Here is an 18,870-nt window from a genome sequence, read left to right as displayed (position 1 = left end):
TTGTGTAGCTTGAATGTTTAGATGTGTTTGAAGCCTGGGCTTTTGACTTCACTGGAAGTGTAAATGTACTTGCTTATAACTTAAAACCATGTTTAATATGAGCATCCACTATTATAACAGTATGTGTATATATGTAGTACAGTATGTAGTATATGTACAAAAACACAGCAACAAGCAAAATAGGTTCTTAGTCTTTTAGGAGAGACTTAGTAAAGTCATATAATTGTTTGTCTAGACTTTGATAGAATAAAATGTTCGAAATTTCTGCCTTTACACCAACAACACTAACATTCAGAGCAAATCACAGACGGAAAATAAAATGAAAGGTGAATAGAATGAATATTAACAACTTGTTCAACCATCAGAAGCTATCTCTGTGTATGCTTAGAACCCCCACCAACCCACCCACACACACTCAAAAGCTAAATTTTCTTTTTAAAGAAGTGAAAAGTTCTTTAAATGCTCAATTAAAATACATATTCAGTAGCAATAAAGTGGGCCCCAATCCTCAGCCCATATAAAATGTTGGTGAAGCATCTCCCCTTGTGGCGCTGAATTCCTAAAGTGACCACACAGCGCTATCTGACTACTACCATTATCTTTTTTTGTAAACCCTCAACCATCCCCTGAAGAGCATAACTGGTCATGTGGCTCTTCTTCCTGTGGAACTAACAAATTCTCGGAATGAAAGAGCACAGTGGGTCTTACCATTATGCACTATGCGGTTATCTGTCAAAGGCACTTTTGCATTGTATTTATGTTGCCGTCCACTCCTCCCTCCGCATTCCAGTGTACACTGCCAGCCATCCCTCCCTACCCCATACCTTGATCCCTCTGCAGTGGATTGGATGGTTGAACTGCATCGAGCATCAATGGAAATTCCCATTCTGATTTCATGCCAATTTAAATTCAAATTCAAATCAAATTCAAATTCAAATTTTATTTGTCACGTACACAGTCATACACAGTACGATATGTAGTGAAATGCTTGGACAACTGCTCGTGACCTAAAGAGAACAAAAAAGGAAAAGGCTATGAATAAGATAGGAAATAAATATGAAAAATTAAAAAGGGTAAATTTAACTAGGAAGGAATAAAATATAAATTAAGGTTAAAAATGAAATAACTGTACAACACAAATTAGAATGAAGGGTAAATTTAACTGGGAAGAATAAGATAAAGATAAATATATAAATTAAAGTTGAAAATAAAATAACTGTACAACAAAATACACAATACACAATATAGAACTATATAAGAATGTATGAAGAAATCTAAATATAAATAAATATATACACAATAACAGCAGCTGTACAAGTATTAACCGGAAATGAAGAATATAGTGACCAGTGTTGTGCAAAACCAAAGTCCAGAAAGTCCAGTGTGTGTGTAAGAACCATATGTGTGGGTCAGTACTGTGTGGTGGTGTGATTGAGAGACCGTATCGCCTGCGGGAAGAAGCTCCTCCTCAGTCTCTCTGTGTTGGTCTTCAGGGAGCGGAATCGCTTTCCTGACCTCAACAGAGAGAACAGTCTGTTGTTGGGATGGCTGAGGTCCTTCACGATCTTATTTAGCCTTTAGCTTTGGTTAATTGCAGCCAAGCGCATGACTCTCAAACGGAGGAGTGCACACAAGAACAAAAGAATGTGTGTTGTGACTGAAAAATCAGCGCTAACGTTTTCCACTCTTGCATTTGGAATTAATTTGTCTGTGTTTTAATGAAGCGCTTATCACTAGATCTGCTCACTGATATCATGGAATTGCATTTAAAGTACATTTAAAGGAGTCTTATGCTTTTAATTATTTTCTGTCTCATATATATGTAGTCATAATGACAAATGTTTATATTAAAAATAACATTATTTAAAAAAATAATTTCAAATAATAAATAATCTTGGGTTTTGCGTAAGTAATCTTGACTCCTTTAAACACCCTGCTTCAGTTTTTTTTTTTTTTCTACTCTTGTCTCAGTCAGACGCCAACAAGAAGGGATGTCTTAATATTGGCTAAAGGTGGCTCAAAAGGAGGGTAAACTAAAGAACTGCACCAAATCCAACTAACTGATTTCAAAATGATATCTTCTGGATATTATTTTGAATTGTGAACTGTGTTGTGATGTCACTCCAGCATAAATTAAAGGACTACTTGAAAAAAGTTGGATTTTGGCCCAAAAGTCTTTTTCATTTTATTTTGCCCCATTGTCTTTCTTTAATGCAGGTTTTTGTAAGTTTAAAATAGAATTTAAAAAAAGAGTAAAACGTGAACCTTTCTTACCCAAATAGTCATCACAAGCACTTTTATTAAATTATTATTATTTTTTAGTTAAAGACAAATCTGTTTTTGAGTTTCAAGGCTCCAATAGAGCGTAGTAAAAAGACTGAAGAGTTTATTTATTCCAAGAAAACATATACCACTTTCAGAGTCAGAAATATTTTAATTGCCTTTAAAAGATGACACCTTTGAAAAACACACATTTTGAAAAAACAGAGATCACAAAAGATATAAATCATACAATAAACAACTTTGAAAGTCAAGTGTTTGGACACAAAAACAGACATCAAACTGATCAATATATACAGTTACTGTCGCATGTACAAAGAACCCTGTTAATATGCAGTACACTGGGCACATATCAGCTATTTCAGCAAAATACAAACGCCATGACCTTCTTTGAGTACATCAGTATCAAAATTTTACAGACGCATCTATGTCTTATTAATGCACTGTTGTGTTGGCTGTGCCCGCTGTGAAATGTGTAGAAAAGCTAAACCAGCATAAAACAACAATATTTAGAACCACAGTTAATTGAATGAGTTCTTAACTGCTGCAGCAGTCTTACATATGTAATATATTTTTCTGTAGACAACATGCTTACTGAAAATTCAGTTTTCTGAAAGGTGTCTTGTTTGCATCATGACGGAAATTGGTTTCTCTGCAACTTCCAAAGGGCCAAATCACCTTTAGTCTAAACCCATAGCTGTCCACTGTATTCTCTTTCCTCCCCTAGTCACTCCGCATAGCAAGTAGTGTACAAGAAGACAAGTTAAAAAAGCATGAATATGTTTATTTGTGCAGATGAAGTTGGATGCTCTACAGGGTTTCACTATAGCTTAGGAATGAATAGGCTACAAAGGAGCTGTGAAACTGACTGTGACAGACAGTCGATCACTGTGTACTGAACAACAATTACACCACCAACCAATATACGATAAACAGGTAATACACGGATGTCTGTGCGTCACTTTCTGTAAAGCAAAAAGTTATCCATACAACTACACAAACACATAATACATGCATCTACAATCTTCTAATGGAATGTGGACTCGTTAAGTGCTGAGTTATAAAACATTATCAAATGAATGAATTGTCAAAAGGTGCAGAAAAGACCACAGAAGTTACTTTTGCTGTAAGCACAGAGCAGCTTGATTGTGAGAAGGCAGGATGTGCTACAGTTGAGTCTCAATTATATCAATCAGTTGCATCATATAAGCCATGTTGTAGGCACAGAATGCCTTGCGTTTGAACACTTGAACAGACGTCTTTAATGAAATGTAGATGTGTATAATTGCATCCATTTCTGCAAATGAATGCTTTTCAGCTGTGACTGCGATCGGTTATCTTCAAGGCATTCCACAGATTTTTTTCCTTAATTTTAATCTCTGAGGTTTGGCAGTGCCTGTCAAGGATTCTTACATTCCACATCCGAGGGCCTTCCAGTTTTTGTCTTGAAAAAAATTGAATTTTTTTTCTGTCATTTGAAATTTGTTGCTCTGTAAAACATTACTGCTGCAATCTAAGATCTCTGGCACCCCGAATCTAATTCAGTATTTGCCTGTATTTGCTGCCATCCTTTTTTGCTTGCATCCCTACAAGACGTTCAGTCCTTGCTCTAGAAACTGACAGCCACAGCGCGAAGCAGTCAGCACAGTGTTGTCGTGCAGACGAAGTAAGAGCTGTGCATTCTACATGCAGCCCTGTCTGTTACAGCTGATGACATTATGTTAGCTTTCTTCTCCTTTCTTATTGCACTTAATACTAAGTGCAATAATCCTTTCTGTCATCGTTGTATTTTTACTCAGTTGTATATAGTATTTGTATTTGTATTCTATTTTTATCTTATTGTATATTTATTTTATTTTATTCTACTGTATATAGTATTTTATTTTATTCTATTCTGTACAGTTGTGTACTGTATTTATTCTTATTGTATTCTAATTTTTGCCTCATAACTTTTGCACTGTCCACTTCCTGCTGTGACAAAACAAATTTCCCACGTGTGGGACTAATAAAGGTTATCTTATCTTATCTTATCTTATTCTCATGACTCACTTCCCAGAGGCTTCTAATTGGTCACATCTTTGTTTTAGCTTTAAAAATAAGAGCGCTTGTAGCCACATTCAACTTTTAAAATAATGTACGTGGCAATGCCAAACATCGGTACTTTTTAAAGGCACTATATTTACACAGTTCTGCATGCACAAAACGAGACAATGTATCTGTTGTAACATTAGTTGCATAATGAATTAATATTTTCATGACCAAATCATATTGTTCCATTTGATAGAAAATTCACTAAAGAAAAGAGGTTCATTTTACGCTGACTGTGGGTAAGGAAACATCTTAACAGACGGTCTTTTTTTAACTTACAAAAAAGCAAAAACCAAAACAAAGATATCCAGTCTGCATATTTGCTGTTGTAAAGAGCGGTGGGTTCTGCGTGGTGGTCTGCAAGCCAAACAAGGTCAATGTGCTGCTTAAGATGTCTAAATATTAAAGTATTAAAGTACAAAGTGAGCAGATGATGTTTCATTTAAAACGTTTTTTTCATGACTTTGCTGAAATTTCACACTACGCTATGCTTCACAACAATCACAGTACTGATCATGTTCGAGTGCTGGACAATAAAATTCACAGAAGGCTTGAAATGAATGTGAATCTTTCACCTTGTCTTTAACATGTTCTTGTCTCCTTCTGAAAACATACATCACACGTCAGAAACACTTTAACAATGGGTCAAATGAGCAGAATATACAGCTATGAGGGATTGTATTGTGGTATCAGAGGCTTCAAATAAATCACTACTGTACTGGATTTATAATTTTTGTAATTTGTTTCTTTATACTTATTGAGGCATAACTAGAATATGGACACTTATATATAAGATTTACACTAATCAGTGCACAAAAAGTGAGATTTTTGTCAGTTCTTGTAGAAGTTTAGGCCTATGACTGTTCACTGGACTGGAATTTAGGCACCAAAGAAAACATCAATGAATCGAGGTAATTGATATGGAATTTGAATTTTTGTGATTTATATCGACAGAATTCTTATATATGAGATTTTGGTCATATCGCACAGCCCTAATATCACATCAATATGTTACCGGGTGTTGCAAATCATTCAAGGGAATTCACATTAAACAGAAATTCACATTATCTACTTACATTCAGACTTCCACTAGAACCTCATTGATAGATTTGAAACAGAAATTCAAAATTCCTCCACAAATAGCAAGCATAAACTGACAAATGGCAGGCAGTCGGTCTGCATTTATAAACCAGACCGCAGTTATTTGGAAACATTCACCAGTCTGATAGAGAATGAAGTCAGTAAAAGTCAGACTGCAAGTGTTTAGAGACTGGTTGCCTCTCATTAGGTGTGCAGCTGTTTTGTGATCGCAAAAGTGGTTGTCCAGAGGTTGACACCCTTAACCTCTGGATAGTTGGTTGCCACAACTACTTGCAATCAACTGCTGAATGTGAAAAAAAAAATGTAATCATTGGACAAGTATTAAGTAGCAAAGAGGTTGACGTCCTAATTTTACTACTGTGGCATAAAGGATGTGGGTTTTTTTGTGACTGAGCCATACGGGAATCTCACTTTCACAAATATGAAATGAATAAGTGAACTGCAAGGCAGCAGCTAAAATACTTTGGTAATCCGAATATTATTTACGATTTGTGATTTCTTTGTCCGTTATACATAACGATGTCACAAAGGTTTAGGTGATCATGTTTTACAGACTTAACTGCAAATGTAAAGCTGAATCTCTCCTCCATCAGAAAACACAAACAATCCTCTTATGATCTCATGAACCACAAAGCTGTCATAAAAAGACAGCTCTTCAGGTAAAAGCTTTAATAGTTTTGAAGAAACAATCTCAATTATGGCTAAAAAGGCAAAAACCCCCAACCCCAAACGTAAAACGCCTTGAGCAATAAAAATGTGATTACAAGGCAGGGATAAAAGCAGTCAGATTGAAGATGTGGGGAAACAGTTTAAAGCCTTAGTTAAAGTTTACGGAGGCTGCAAGATGAGTCATTTTCTGATTTTTTTTTAAAAAAAATCTCCTTCTACTTATGAAACAAGATTGGTTTAGCCAAACCTGCCAAGATCTTTGGTACATGTACTGAGATTATTTCTCCAATCATCTCTGGAAAGCTGACCTTGGTGTGAAGTGACTGAGCCTGGACAAAAAGGTCAAAGGTAAACTGATGGAGCTTCTTTACGGTCTGAAACAGAGGAGAAAAGAAAAAATCATAATGTGGATGAAATTTACTACAGATAGTATTTGGACAACAGCTTGGGGCACATGAGTCAGACATACACACAGTTAACGCTCTGGCATAAAAATGTGAGGATATGAATCATAGTAAACTCATCCATTAGGCCTTTTCCTGCCTCGAAGACCACTTCTGAGATTTTATACTTCTGAGTAATCAGATTCTTTTCCAATACTAGCATGAAGGATGTTTTTTGTTATGGGCTATTAAAGTACTCCGTCCTATGTGATTTAACTGGATGTGTTTCCAACAAATGTTTTAGTGTAATATAATTACAGCTCCTTCTTTACACTGTTTTTCCATTTTTTTTCTCTCAAATTTGCAAAAGTGCATCCATGTTCCATGCATCCACAAGTGAGGCTTTTTAGAAACGTTTACAAAAGTATGAATGTATCTTTTTGGAATAAGGATTTTTGTTTTTAGCCTGAAGAAACATCTCACCAACTCACCATCTGGAGAGAGTCCATGAGTCGTGTGAGCTGGTAGAACCTCTGAGATGTGTTCGTAGTCGTTTGAAAGTTGATGAGGCGGTCGAGTTCGTTGATGTAGGTGAGACGCAATTCGTCAAAGTACTTCTGACTCTTCAGACCCTCAACGGGAACTGGTGAAAATAGAAAGAAAAAAATCATGTTCATTTCTGACTGTACTCACTCCTCTGTATGTCCACTTCTTTATGTTTTCATTTTTGGCACGCAGAAGAGTACTTACTAATGCTAAAGAGGAGCAAGGCCTTCATGCAGAGAAACTCTTCCTGGGTGATCTGCAACATCTCAAACTCCTGAGAGAGATGCCTCATCCGTATGCAGTGCTCGTACATGGTGGAAACGTGCATTCTGTGTCTGCAAACGTTAGAGAAAAAAAAGGTCAGGATGAGGGGATGTAACCTAACGGGAATGTTCAAATCGCAAGAGGTGAAGGAGAAATTGCTTTACACCTTGGACATTTCTCCAGTAATCAGTAACTACTGAAGAGGAAAGAATGTCAGAGGTTAAATCCATTTCCATCCGGCACACTGTCTTTGAATCACATTATAACAATACAGATTTGTGCTGTGTCATCTTTGACATTAGTGCTGAGGACGTTAAAAACACACAAAACTCTTTTACACCAAAATCCAGTCATCCAGCCTAAGCTCAAAGTTCATGATGAGAGCTGATTGGGAATTTAATGTTCGTGCCTGAATGATGGGCAAAGAAGACATTTGTTATCAAACTTTGCCATCTCTTCTAACACGAAATCAATTTGTCACTTATTATGAAGCCGGCAAAAGACAGTTTGGAACATATTCACATTTTTTATTCTGAGAAAATAAAGGTAGAATGAAGCAAATTTTGGGAATTAGAATACAGATGTCAAGGGGGAAAAAAAAACTCAAATTGAAAAAAAAAATGGCATGAGATAGAGAAATGAAATGGAGCTGAATTTCCACCTTCTCACAAGAAATAAATGCAGAGTTTCCAATATGTGCCGGTATATATGAATAATAGTCACCAGGAAGCGTATAATCCAATTATATTGGACTTTCTGGAAAAGCTAACGATGAGTTATGAGCCAAGGTAAAAATAAATTGTAGGTTAGAGCAAGTTTTTTCCCCAGATTCATGATGATAGTCTGGATACTGAAAAGAAAATGACTGCTCTTTAATTCTATCTCGATAGCATCGCAGTTGATAGGCTGTCTCATGTTGAAGTGGTAATGCTGTTTTATTATATCCATGAAATTAAGCCTGATAAATGTACATCTGATGTGACTGTGGTGTCTTAATTCTCCAATTATGTTGACTGTAATAGGGTTTTTACCCTCTCTAAAGGACAGCCTGCTCGGCAGGAGTAGGAGTGGTAAGCGGCTAATTTCAAAGGTAACAAGGAGTACTTGAGTGCAGTAACACTGCTGCTCACATTTCTTTCACTTAGTTTAAATTATCCACATTTCTGACTTTTATGGTTTCCACCAGCCCCAAATCTGTCCTTAAAAGTTGAGCTCCTGGTTCACCACACCTTGAAAAACAACTGACAAAGTGGTCACAATCACGTTTCCGTGACTTAGCAGGATTTGAATTTTGGACGTAGATGGCTGTACTTTTTGAAAAGTCACATTAGTTCTGGATGCTGTTGAATGTTGCTTTGATTTATATTTTATTACCCCCAAATAATACCTGTCTGTGTAGCTACTTCACAGGCATTCAGCTCATTTAATCCAGTCATTTGATCCAGTTTTTGGCAATGCTTTTCCATTCTTTAATCCGTGCACTCTTTTATACTTAAAAGTACATATGTCTTTTTTTATTTTAGGAAAGAGCTAAACTTATTTGAGGTTATTACAATTAAAACATTTCTTTTTTAAGGGTCATGATCTCATCCTCTTCCAACTCTATCAAACTTCCAATCCTTGGAGTAACCCTTTAATAGAACTTACCTAGAGTACTATCTTTTCAACATTTCATACTTTAAAAAAAAGAGGTTGTGTTCAAGAAGATGCTGCCTTTACCTACAATTTTAACAATTTTAAATATGAACCTACTAAGTGAAAATGCCAGTCATTTAGCCTTTTAAAAACTGTTCATACTCACAAGTATTTTCAGTCACTATGGAAACTTGATACAGTAAAATATCCTCATCATTTATGAGCATAAAACCTGATTTTGGTATTGTATTCTTGCATCACATTAAGTTAACATTTTTCAAATTTACATCCACTGGCTACTTTATTAGGTGCACCTCACTGGTGTCAGGTTAGGGCCCTTTTGCCTTCAGAACTATTAATTCTTCATGGTAAGGTGCTGGAAACATTCCTTGGATATTTTGGTCCACATTAACCTGGTAGCATCACGCAGCTGCTGCAGATACTTCGGTTGCACACCCATGATACAAATCTCATACAAATCTCCTGTTTCACCATATCTCATATTAGTTCTACTGTATTGAGATCTGGTGATTGTGGTGGCCATTTGAGCACAGCAAACGTCTTATCATGTTCAAGAAATCAGCGTGAGATGATCAGAGGTTTGTGACATGGTGCGATAAAAAGCAGCCATCAGCCATCACCAACACTAGGCTGCAATGTTTGAGGCAGGATTGATCCATGCTTTCATGCTGTTTACACCAAATTCTGATCCTACCATCCAAATGTTACAGCAGATATCGAGACTCATCAGACCACACAGCATTATTCCAGTTATCTGTTGTCCAATTTTGGTGAGTCCATGCAAATTTCAGCCTCAGTTTCTTGTACTTAGCTGAAAGGAGTGGCACTCAGGTATCCAGTGCTCATCTGAACACACAATATGTCCAACTTGGGCTAGACAGATGTATTGTGTGTTTAGAAATACTCTTCTGTATACCTTGGTTCTAACAAGTGGTTATGAATGATTTTCTCTTCTTATAAGCTTAAAGCAGTCTGAGTCATTTTACATTCTGACCTCTGACATCAACATTCACCCAGAATAGCCACTCACTGGATATTTCACGTTTTCTGAACTCAGTAAATCCTATTGTAGAGATGGCTGTGCAGGAAAATCTCAGTAGATCAGCAGTTTTTGAAACACTTCAAAAAACACGCCAATTTAAAGTTACTTAAATCATCTTTCTTCCCCTTTCTAAAGCTCAAAATCTGGCAGATTGTCTTAGCTGTAATTGTAACACATAAACGTAATGAGTTGTTGAAACTGAACAGGTATACTGTGCATAATAAAGTGGCTGGTGTATGCAGATTGCACATTTCTTTCAGGCTGTAACAAATTTGCACTGGTGCTGCACATATGTTTAAAACTACTGTGTAAAAGGATCCTGTACATCACCTGCTTACACTGTTTGAACCAGACAACAACTGATATGTGTTATCTACTCCCAGCAGACTGTGTCAGTCAGCATTTGATGGAGCTAAATAAGAATTCATTTCTTGTAAACATTAGTATTCCCCACTAACTCTCACACAGACATCACCATTGTTGTTGCCGTCTGAAATATTCAGATCGGATTCATCTGCACTCTGCGGTGTTACGAGAGTCTGAATGCTAAAAAATTTTCCTTACTTTAATTTCACAGCAACAAAAGAACACCTAAGGAGAAAATTGGATGAACACACTCTTTTAAAAAGCCTGAAACTATTTATGCTTTACATTTTTAACTCTGGATATGTTTTTCTGTTTGTCTGTGAACGGGAAAGAAAATGAAAGGAAGAAGGGAAGATAAAGTGATGAAGGCAAATGAGAGCAGCTGCTTTCTCGCTGGTGGTGATCTCTAAATATAATGAGGAGCGCAGCATGTCAGTGACCCACTAATGGAATCCTTTCAGAGGATTATTGAATTCTAGAATTCAGAGCTGGACATACTCATTGAACACAAGGTCTGGGGCAAAGTATAGCATCCTGCCACTGGCATTCTTATAGGACCTCCATCCCAAGGCACACACCATCACCCCCATCCATGACTGCTGAATGATAGTCATCTGGTCATCCACATGGAGATTTCTGAAACCTGGGGACATACACACACACAATCACAATCAAAAATGAAATAATCTAATCTCTATCAAAGCACTTATTGTATGATTACGTGAGTTTGAAGATTGTGCCAGGGCTCAGCATTTTTATATACACTTTTTTAAATTATTTTTTAGGGAAACTTTCAGACTTTATTTCATCAGGTAGTAGAGAACAAACTGAAGAGCAGAGAAAGAGCAAAGGGAGTGACATGAAGGGAACTGTTCAAATGGGCAGAAACCGGCAGCCTTTCACTTGTTCGACCAATTGAGCTATAGAGTTGCCATAGCCACAGCTTTATGTGACTGTTCTAGTGACCGCCTTGGGTTGAAAAACAAGACTTAAAAGAGGATGAACAATGAAACGAGCAAAAGAAATGATTCTGTACAAGTAATTTCCTACCATATAGGACTTGTACATTTTAATTAGGTAAAATCACATCCAATTTTGATATTGTTATGGTTTAAAGTTAGAGGAGTAAGCAATCTGACTGACACACGTCCCAGAAAACAGAGTTTAGTCCATTGCTGTTTGGTAATCTTCACCGCTGCTAAACTGACTAAATGAGCTGGACTTCGAGAGTATGTCAGTGTTGCCATTTTTATCTGGCAAATTACATGACTTTGCTATGACGTACAGACCCGTTGACCAATAAGTTTTGTTAGTTTTTGTCAACTACCTTTTTTTTCTTCAGAAAATAAGACAACAACTAAATAAAAAAATAATAAAAAATAATCCGCGAGGACAAAAACTATGATGCAATGTAAATACGTGACAATACGTAAAAACGAGGTGAAAATATTCTGGAAGGAGACGAGATCCATTCAGAAGTAATCGCTCATGTAGCTCCCATACTTCCTATTTGTTTCCTGTCAAAATGTGACAAAATATATCAATTGTAGCAGCCCTTGGGATCAAGAACGCCATTTATTTCCTCAGCACACACGGCTCATTCTCTGGACATCATTGAGCACCGTGAAAACTCAGTCCTCTTGCCAAGGGTGCAAACTCCTGTGAACACTTAAACAGTTGGCCCGTTTCTCATGGGGTGCTGCTAGCTTGAGTGACACACATGTCTAAGGTAGACTTTATATAGCTTTTTGCTGTGCACGACCGACTGCTCTATACAGGTCGTGCCTCTGAGCGCATCCGTCATTAATGCTACTGCGCATAAAGTTCTGACAACCCCAGTAATGATGATTTATAGTCAGGGGTGGAAGTAACGAATTACAAATACTCACGTTACTGTAATTAAGTACATTTTTTGGGTACTTGTACTTTTACGAGTAATTTTTCAAGTTTGTAATTTTACTCATACTTGAGTACAACTTACACCATGTAATCTACTTCGCTACTTATAAAATCAAAAGTCACTACTGAGTACGCCCACAATTTGAATTAATATTCAAACCTTTCGTCTGCATTTTTGCAGCCAATAACGCCGTGCAATCGAGACCGCGCCAATTTAAGACGTAAGCAAAGAATAAACTCCGCTGCAGCAGCAGGCACAGGTGTCTGGAGGTGCTAAATGGTGGAGTATAAACTACTTTATAGACGGAAGATTTGGAGACAAAGAAGCCAAAATGGAGACAGAGGACAACACTGTCAACCATGAAAACGACGTAGAAAAGACGGAGGACGCGTGCCCGTGGCCATACCTGGAGGAATTTTTCGTGTACAGAGGGAGAAAAGGAGACAGCGTCCAGATGCAGTGCAAACTTTGTTTGACCTCTACAGTCATTTCAGCTTACAAGACTTCAGCATCTAATCTAAAAAAACACATTGAGGTAAGAGGTTTTACAACTATACGTGTATGATATTGCTTTCTTATTTTTCATGTGTTTTAAGGTTACTAGTTTGGCTAAGATATTGTCACCGCCATTGGTTAGCCTGATATTAAAATAAGACGGAGCTAGCTAATGTGCGTGTGTGCATGCATAATTGAGCTACAATTCGTAGGAATGTTTTAGCTTATTATTTGGATAACCACCGTCATTACAATAAATTAAACTTGTAGTCATTTAAAACTCACAGGCCTACAATCAGCTGGCCTATTTAAAAAAACAAACAAACAAAAAAACAAACAAACTTGAACACAGTGCTGAGCTGCATCTCAAATTAATCTTCCAGCTCTCAGCTGACATGTACCAGAGCCCGATTGATGGATCAGTTGGCCTGATATAGGTCTATCATAGTGACATGGCTCTTAATCAGTAGGGTTATATGTTTCCCAATATGATATATTTTTTTAAAGAACATAATGTGGATTGTTTTTATTTGTTAGCTGTATGGGCAGCATTTTTGTGTATGTGATCCCTTTTTCTTAAATTAGATTTGCTATATACACATATTTTGCTCTCTTAGTATTTTTAGGACCTGACTAATACTGAAAACTTTAGGGTGATACTGATAAAAAGGAGTTAAAAATTTAGATACTGATACATTGGTCGATACTCTTTTTACAGATAGTATACATATTACAGAACTTAGAATGTATACAGAAATTCATGTTTTTTGCAATGATCGTTCAAAATTGGTTTACACTTGTAAATAAATACAGCAATATATCTGCAAAATTTGACCAATTCACCACTCTTTTATACTATGCTCAACAATCAAAGATTAGCTCAAGTCTAGTTGAATAATGTTTTAAAAATGTGTTTTCCTTTAGTGTTAATCACAGTGATGTTATGAAGTAATGTATGAACCTGACGTATGATAATATTTATCTCTACAGAGGAAACATCCATCGAAGATTGAGCAGTACAATATCACTGTGGCATCAACATCTCGTCAGCGAAAGACCACAGCCACACCAAACAAGCGCTCAGCAAATACGCAAGCCAAGTTACCAGACCTGATGTTGAGAGCTGCAAACAAACATGTTCCACAAGCAACTGTTGACAAGCTTGTCATCAATTTCATATGTGAGGGTCTACAGCCATTTGCAGTGGTAGAACAGCCATCTTTCAAAGAATTGGTTACCACATTACAACCTCAAGCCAAAGTCATCTCCAGACCCACTGTCCGTGCCAGAATCTGTGAAGCTGCTGATCACATGAAGATGACTTTGGTTGCAGCATTGGATAAAGTCAAATTTGTTGCTACCACTACTGATTGTTGGTCAGCTCATCAGAAAAGTTACCTTGGAGTCACATGCCATTGGATAGAGGAAGAGTCCCTGGAAAGAAGATCTGCAGCACTAGCATGCAAAAGATTGAGAGGGTCTCACACATTTGACATGCTTGCTGGTGCGCTTGATGATATCCATTGCCAATACAAGATTAGAGGCAAAGTTGTAAGAACCACAACTGATAGTGGATCCAACTTTGTCAAGGCCTTCCACATGTTTGGGGCACAAAATGATGCAGATGAAGCTGAAGATGAAGCAGACCCAGAAACTCTTGACCTGACTGACCATAGGGACTACCATGAGGCAAGTGCAATTCTTGATGAAGACTCTGGTTTGGAGTATCAACTTCCGCCTCATCAGCGATGTGCATGTCACCTGCTAAACCTTGTGGCAACATCTGATGCTGCCCTAGCAGAGAGCATGAATGACACCTACAAGAGGCTCTCCCGTGCAACCTTTGCAAAATGCCAGGCCATTTGGAACAAAACTGGCTGATCTCATTTGGCTAATGAAGTGGTAGAGGACAAGTGTGAGCTACAGATCATTCGTCCCAATGCAACACGATGGAATTCAACCTACCTTGCCATTGATGAGAAGGGGGAAGATGCCACCAGGAGCATTTGTGAGGAGTTCAAGGTGAAAATGTGAGTAAAATTGGACACCTACCAATATGGTTGCAAATTTTGTGAATTTTCCTTAATGGATGGTTAAAAACGTGAGCAGACTCTTAATATTAAATCAGAAGATCCCTATTATAGTCATGGTGGGTTTTGTTGTTGTGTCTTACAGGTTGAGTCCTGCAGAAGTTGCATTCCTAAGGGAGTACTGTACCACCATGAAGCCACTGGTGAAAGCTTCAAACATCCTTCAGTCTGAGTCCACTTCCTTTATGGGATGGCTCCTGCCAGTAATCCAACAACTACTGTCCAAACTTAGCAGGCTGGAGACATCAAGCAAGACATGCGTGCCACTCATCAGAGCCCTGCAAAATGGCCTTCAAAAGCATTTTGGAGCGATGATGGAGGATCCAGAGTTGGCTGCAGCTGCAGTCCTCTTACCCAAGTTCAAGACTTCCTGGACTGACAGAGCAGATGTAATAGAGGCTGGTAAGGATTCATGTGATCCCATTTTTGTGTATTTTTACATTTGAACACATGCTTAAGTGAGTATTTCACCTAATACATTGTAAGTTATTGATGGTCTGTCCTGAATACTAAACAATCCTTTTTGAGAATTTGCCGATTTTAAATTTGTGTTCAGGAATAATCACTGAAATTTAAATAACAAAATTGTGTTATCTACTTGCAATTACAGCCTTGACATACATCAAACAACATCTTGAAACGACAGAGCATGAGAGTGAGGATCAGCAAAGAGAGTCATCTGATGAAGATGAATTCTTCTCCAGACCAATCTCCAGAAGGCTGCAAAGTGCAGTTGAGCTTGATGGTTATCTTGCTTGTGCCACAGACACCATGGAGCTGCTGCACTCCTTCTCAGCCATCAAAAACCTCTCTCTTAAACTGAACACAGCTCTGCCTGCTTCTGCTGCGTGTGAACGACTTTTTAGCTGTGCTGGTCTACTCTTCACTGCCAAACGAAGTCGGATTGCCTCTGTTAATTTAGAAAACCAGCTCTTGCTGAAACTGAACAAAAGGTTCAGAAAGTAAAGTGTGAAAGAAATGCTAAGAGTTTAAGACACTTACCTGCCTGTTGTTCAGTGTATGGGGAAAAGTTTAAATGGTTCTACGCATGTTCAGAAACATTTTTGTCATTGTTTTAACAAACAAAATTCCTTCTTTTATATCTACATTTATTTACAAAACAAGTTACCTTTCTATACCTTGTTCATCTGAAAAATGTGCTTTGAACATAAATATTTATACTGGTGAATCGAGTTGAATGCCTGCTATTGACAACAGAATAAAACATCAGTCTGTTAAAAAGTAATTAATACTCTGAGTAGTTTTTGAGAACAGTACTTTGTACTTTTACTCAAGTATTTTTTTTAACACCAGTACTTTTACTTGTAATTGAGTACAATTTAACCAGTGTAACAGTACTTGTACTTGAGTACAAATTTTGAGTACTCTTTCCACCTCTGTTTATAGTACAGACCAGCAGTTCATGACATCAATGAAGAAGGAAAGAGTAGACATATGGACACATTTGACATTTGATGTCAGGTAAAAGAAGATGCTTTGTATTTCGTGTGGAGCAACTCCGAACCAACTTTAGGTTGGAGGTTCTATGATCTTATGATATTTAGTCGACTAAAACTAAAAGCATTTATCTGCTTAAATAACTAAATAAAAATTTGCTCTCAAAATTAACTCTGACCTCCATAAAGTTTTCATATCAGTTTTGGCTAGCAAGACCCCTCCCTCTTGTCCAAACGGGGAGGCTTCAGAATTCAGAGAGCAGTAGGTGATGTCATGATTGCTACATCTGTCTTTTATGCTAAGTCATTGATAATGACACAGGACATGCTGATTCTTTATAGTCTTTTAAAATACTGGATACGCATGTGGCTGGGAATTAGAATGGGAGAGAAAAGAAGGTCAGTAGATCGATGCCCACAACCAAGGTTATTATAGTAAACTAAACTACTACTAACTCAAATTAGATGTGAAAAAACTTTTTGTTAACAACAATAAAAACTAGGCTTTTAAACTTAAATGATTTAGTGAACCTGGAATATTATTTACTGATTTTCCTAAATCTTGCTTCTGACACGTTCTCCATTCAATAGAGACAAGAAAATCCACTCTGGAAACTAACTGAAACTAAGTCTCTCTAAAACCTCAGAACAACCTTTGTCCAGGACAAATGCAGACAGTTTGAACTTAAAACAGTAATAGAAATGGTGGAGAAATGGGAGAAAGAGGAGAAAAGAAATTAGTGAACCGTTAGTGAATACCCTCCCTCTTGTCTCTCCAGCTGCTCAGAATGGAAGGCATCCAGCCCTCTCCAAGGACAGAATGGGGGAAATAAAAAACATGAATGAATGAATGGGTGAAAGAATGAATAGGCTGTGGCTAGGGACTTCCCCAGCAACAAATCTTAAAGTCTATCAAAATTCCCCCCAAACACCAAACAACAAACTTTTGTGTTGTCTTTGATTCATAATTAAGTATAACGTGTCACCAAATCTATTTTTAATCTGATGCAAAAATAAATAAAATAAAAAATAAAAACACTTGGCTGTGTGGCTGGAGTACACAACTTTAATTCAGCGATCAGAAACTAAAACATTTCTGCTTGGTCAAGTGACATCTGTTTGAAAACTCTCTGTGAGTGTAGACTATAGAACCAGAGAGTGAGGAACAAATTGTGCCTGTTTTGAACTTGAATGTTATTTGTCTGTGCCAATAATTGTGTTTGTATAGATTGCAAAATGCTCATGCTTGTTCTGAACGTCACCAGACTATTTGCGTGATTCGCTTGCCATACCTGCACCAGAACTGCCTCTCGGGTCATCTGGCACATGGCCTGATGTTCCAAAGAGCAGGTCAAAAACCTTTAGTGAGGCAGCTTTTAGATTTTATGCTTCACACCAGTGGGACAGCCTGCCCATGAGGTCTGAAATTATCAAATGCATTTTCCAATTCTTTTCATTCCAATCAATCCAGCTTTTTTATTAGAATGTCTAGTTTCTTAATTATTCTTTTAAAATCTTTTTTCACGTACTGGTTTTGAGATCTCATTATCAGTTTGTTAGTCTTCTGTATAACATTTTGAATGTCATCAGTACCTGAATGAGACGTCATATGGTAACTACTGCAGAATGGTGCACACACAAGAGCATCTATCTAACAACCTACAGGCAAAACTACTAAATCTTCACATAGCTGCAAAATCTCAGTCATTAAACAATGTCTGCTGCACATGTTTGAATTTCCTCATTGTTGTGTTTTAATATGGGGCAAATTATTAAAACAACCTTTTTCAAACATTTTATTATGGGTAGGAGGAGAAGAATAGTTTTCTGTGACTGGAAAATAACTGATTTCTTTTTCCATTTAGGTTTTTTTTTTGGTGGGATGAATCATCAAGCTCTACCACCACAGTCCGTCTGGGTTTTGTGTCCAGGTGTATGAGCACAGTGACACCTCTTTTCTCCTGTTACATTTTTCCTATCAGACAAAAGAAAAAAGGCCACAGGTTGCAGCTCAAAAATCTATCACTAGAGCTGTTCCGCTTCATTGTCTTACAGGTTGGATGGTTCTTACGAGACCGAATCATATTTAGAATTTGAAGAAAAAAGAATAATTTATCTTCGCGTGTTTTTTCTCTCTCATCTTAACAACTGATCAAATAATACTTGTATGTGATGAGAGGCTTGTAGTTACAAAGCCATAGTAATCTTCACCTCACTCTTCAGTTCCTCTGAGCTCTTTGGAGCATTTTGGCATTCTTTCGCTCATTGTATTGGTTTCATTCACTCTCTTTGCTCTCATCAGCAGGCAGCTGTTTTTTAGTGAAAAAGCTCTCATAAACCCACAGAACCTTACATTGCCAGCACCAAATCACATACAGACAGTGACGAGCCAGTTTCATGCTGGTTAATGACAGTGAAACAAAATCACCAGCCAATTACGCAAAGGTGCGAAGTCCAGGTTTTGTGTTTGGGCAATAACTTTTTGGATAGTTAAGTTTGCGTAAGCACAAAAGTTCAATTTACATTATGAAGC

General features: G+C 37.3%; 1 protein-coding gene across 1 annotated transcript in view; it reads right to left on the bottom strand.

The window, feature by feature from the left end:
• Nucleotides 1-2,414: 2,414 nt before the first annotated feature.
• Nucleotides 2,415-18,870, bottom strand: part of LOC147321297 (androgen receptor-like) — a 35,597-nt gene continuing 19,141 nt past the window's right edge. The window contains exons 5-8 of the mRNA XM_086309679.1: nt 10,894-11,038; nt 7,272-7,402; nt 7,013-7,164; nt 2,415-6,512 (exon numbers count right to left, since the gene is read on the bottom strand). Of these exons, the coding sequence (XP_086165805.1) occupies nt 6,354-6,512; nt 7,013-7,164; nt 7,272-7,402; nt 10,894-11,038 (587 nt within the window). The 3' untranslated portion in view covers nt 2,415-6,353. The remainder of the gene's footprint in view (nt 6,513-7,012; nt 7,165-7,271; nt 7,403-10,893; nt 11,039-18,870) is intronic.

This window comes from Aulonocara sp. 'chitande type north' Nkhata Bay, linkage group LG10, assembly GCF_057382095.1.
Source record: "Aulonocara sp. 'chitande type north' Nkhata Bay isolate Kocher_YH1m ecotype deep benthic linkage group LG10, A_spYH_male_GT1.1, whole genome shotgun sequence".
Classification (NCBI taxonomy): domain Eukaryota; kingdom Metazoa; phylum Chordata; class Actinopteri; order Cichliformes; family Cichlidae; genus Aulonocara; species Aulonocara sp. 'chitande type north' Nkhata Bay.
This window is presented reverse-complemented; position numbering and strand designations above follow the sequence as displayed.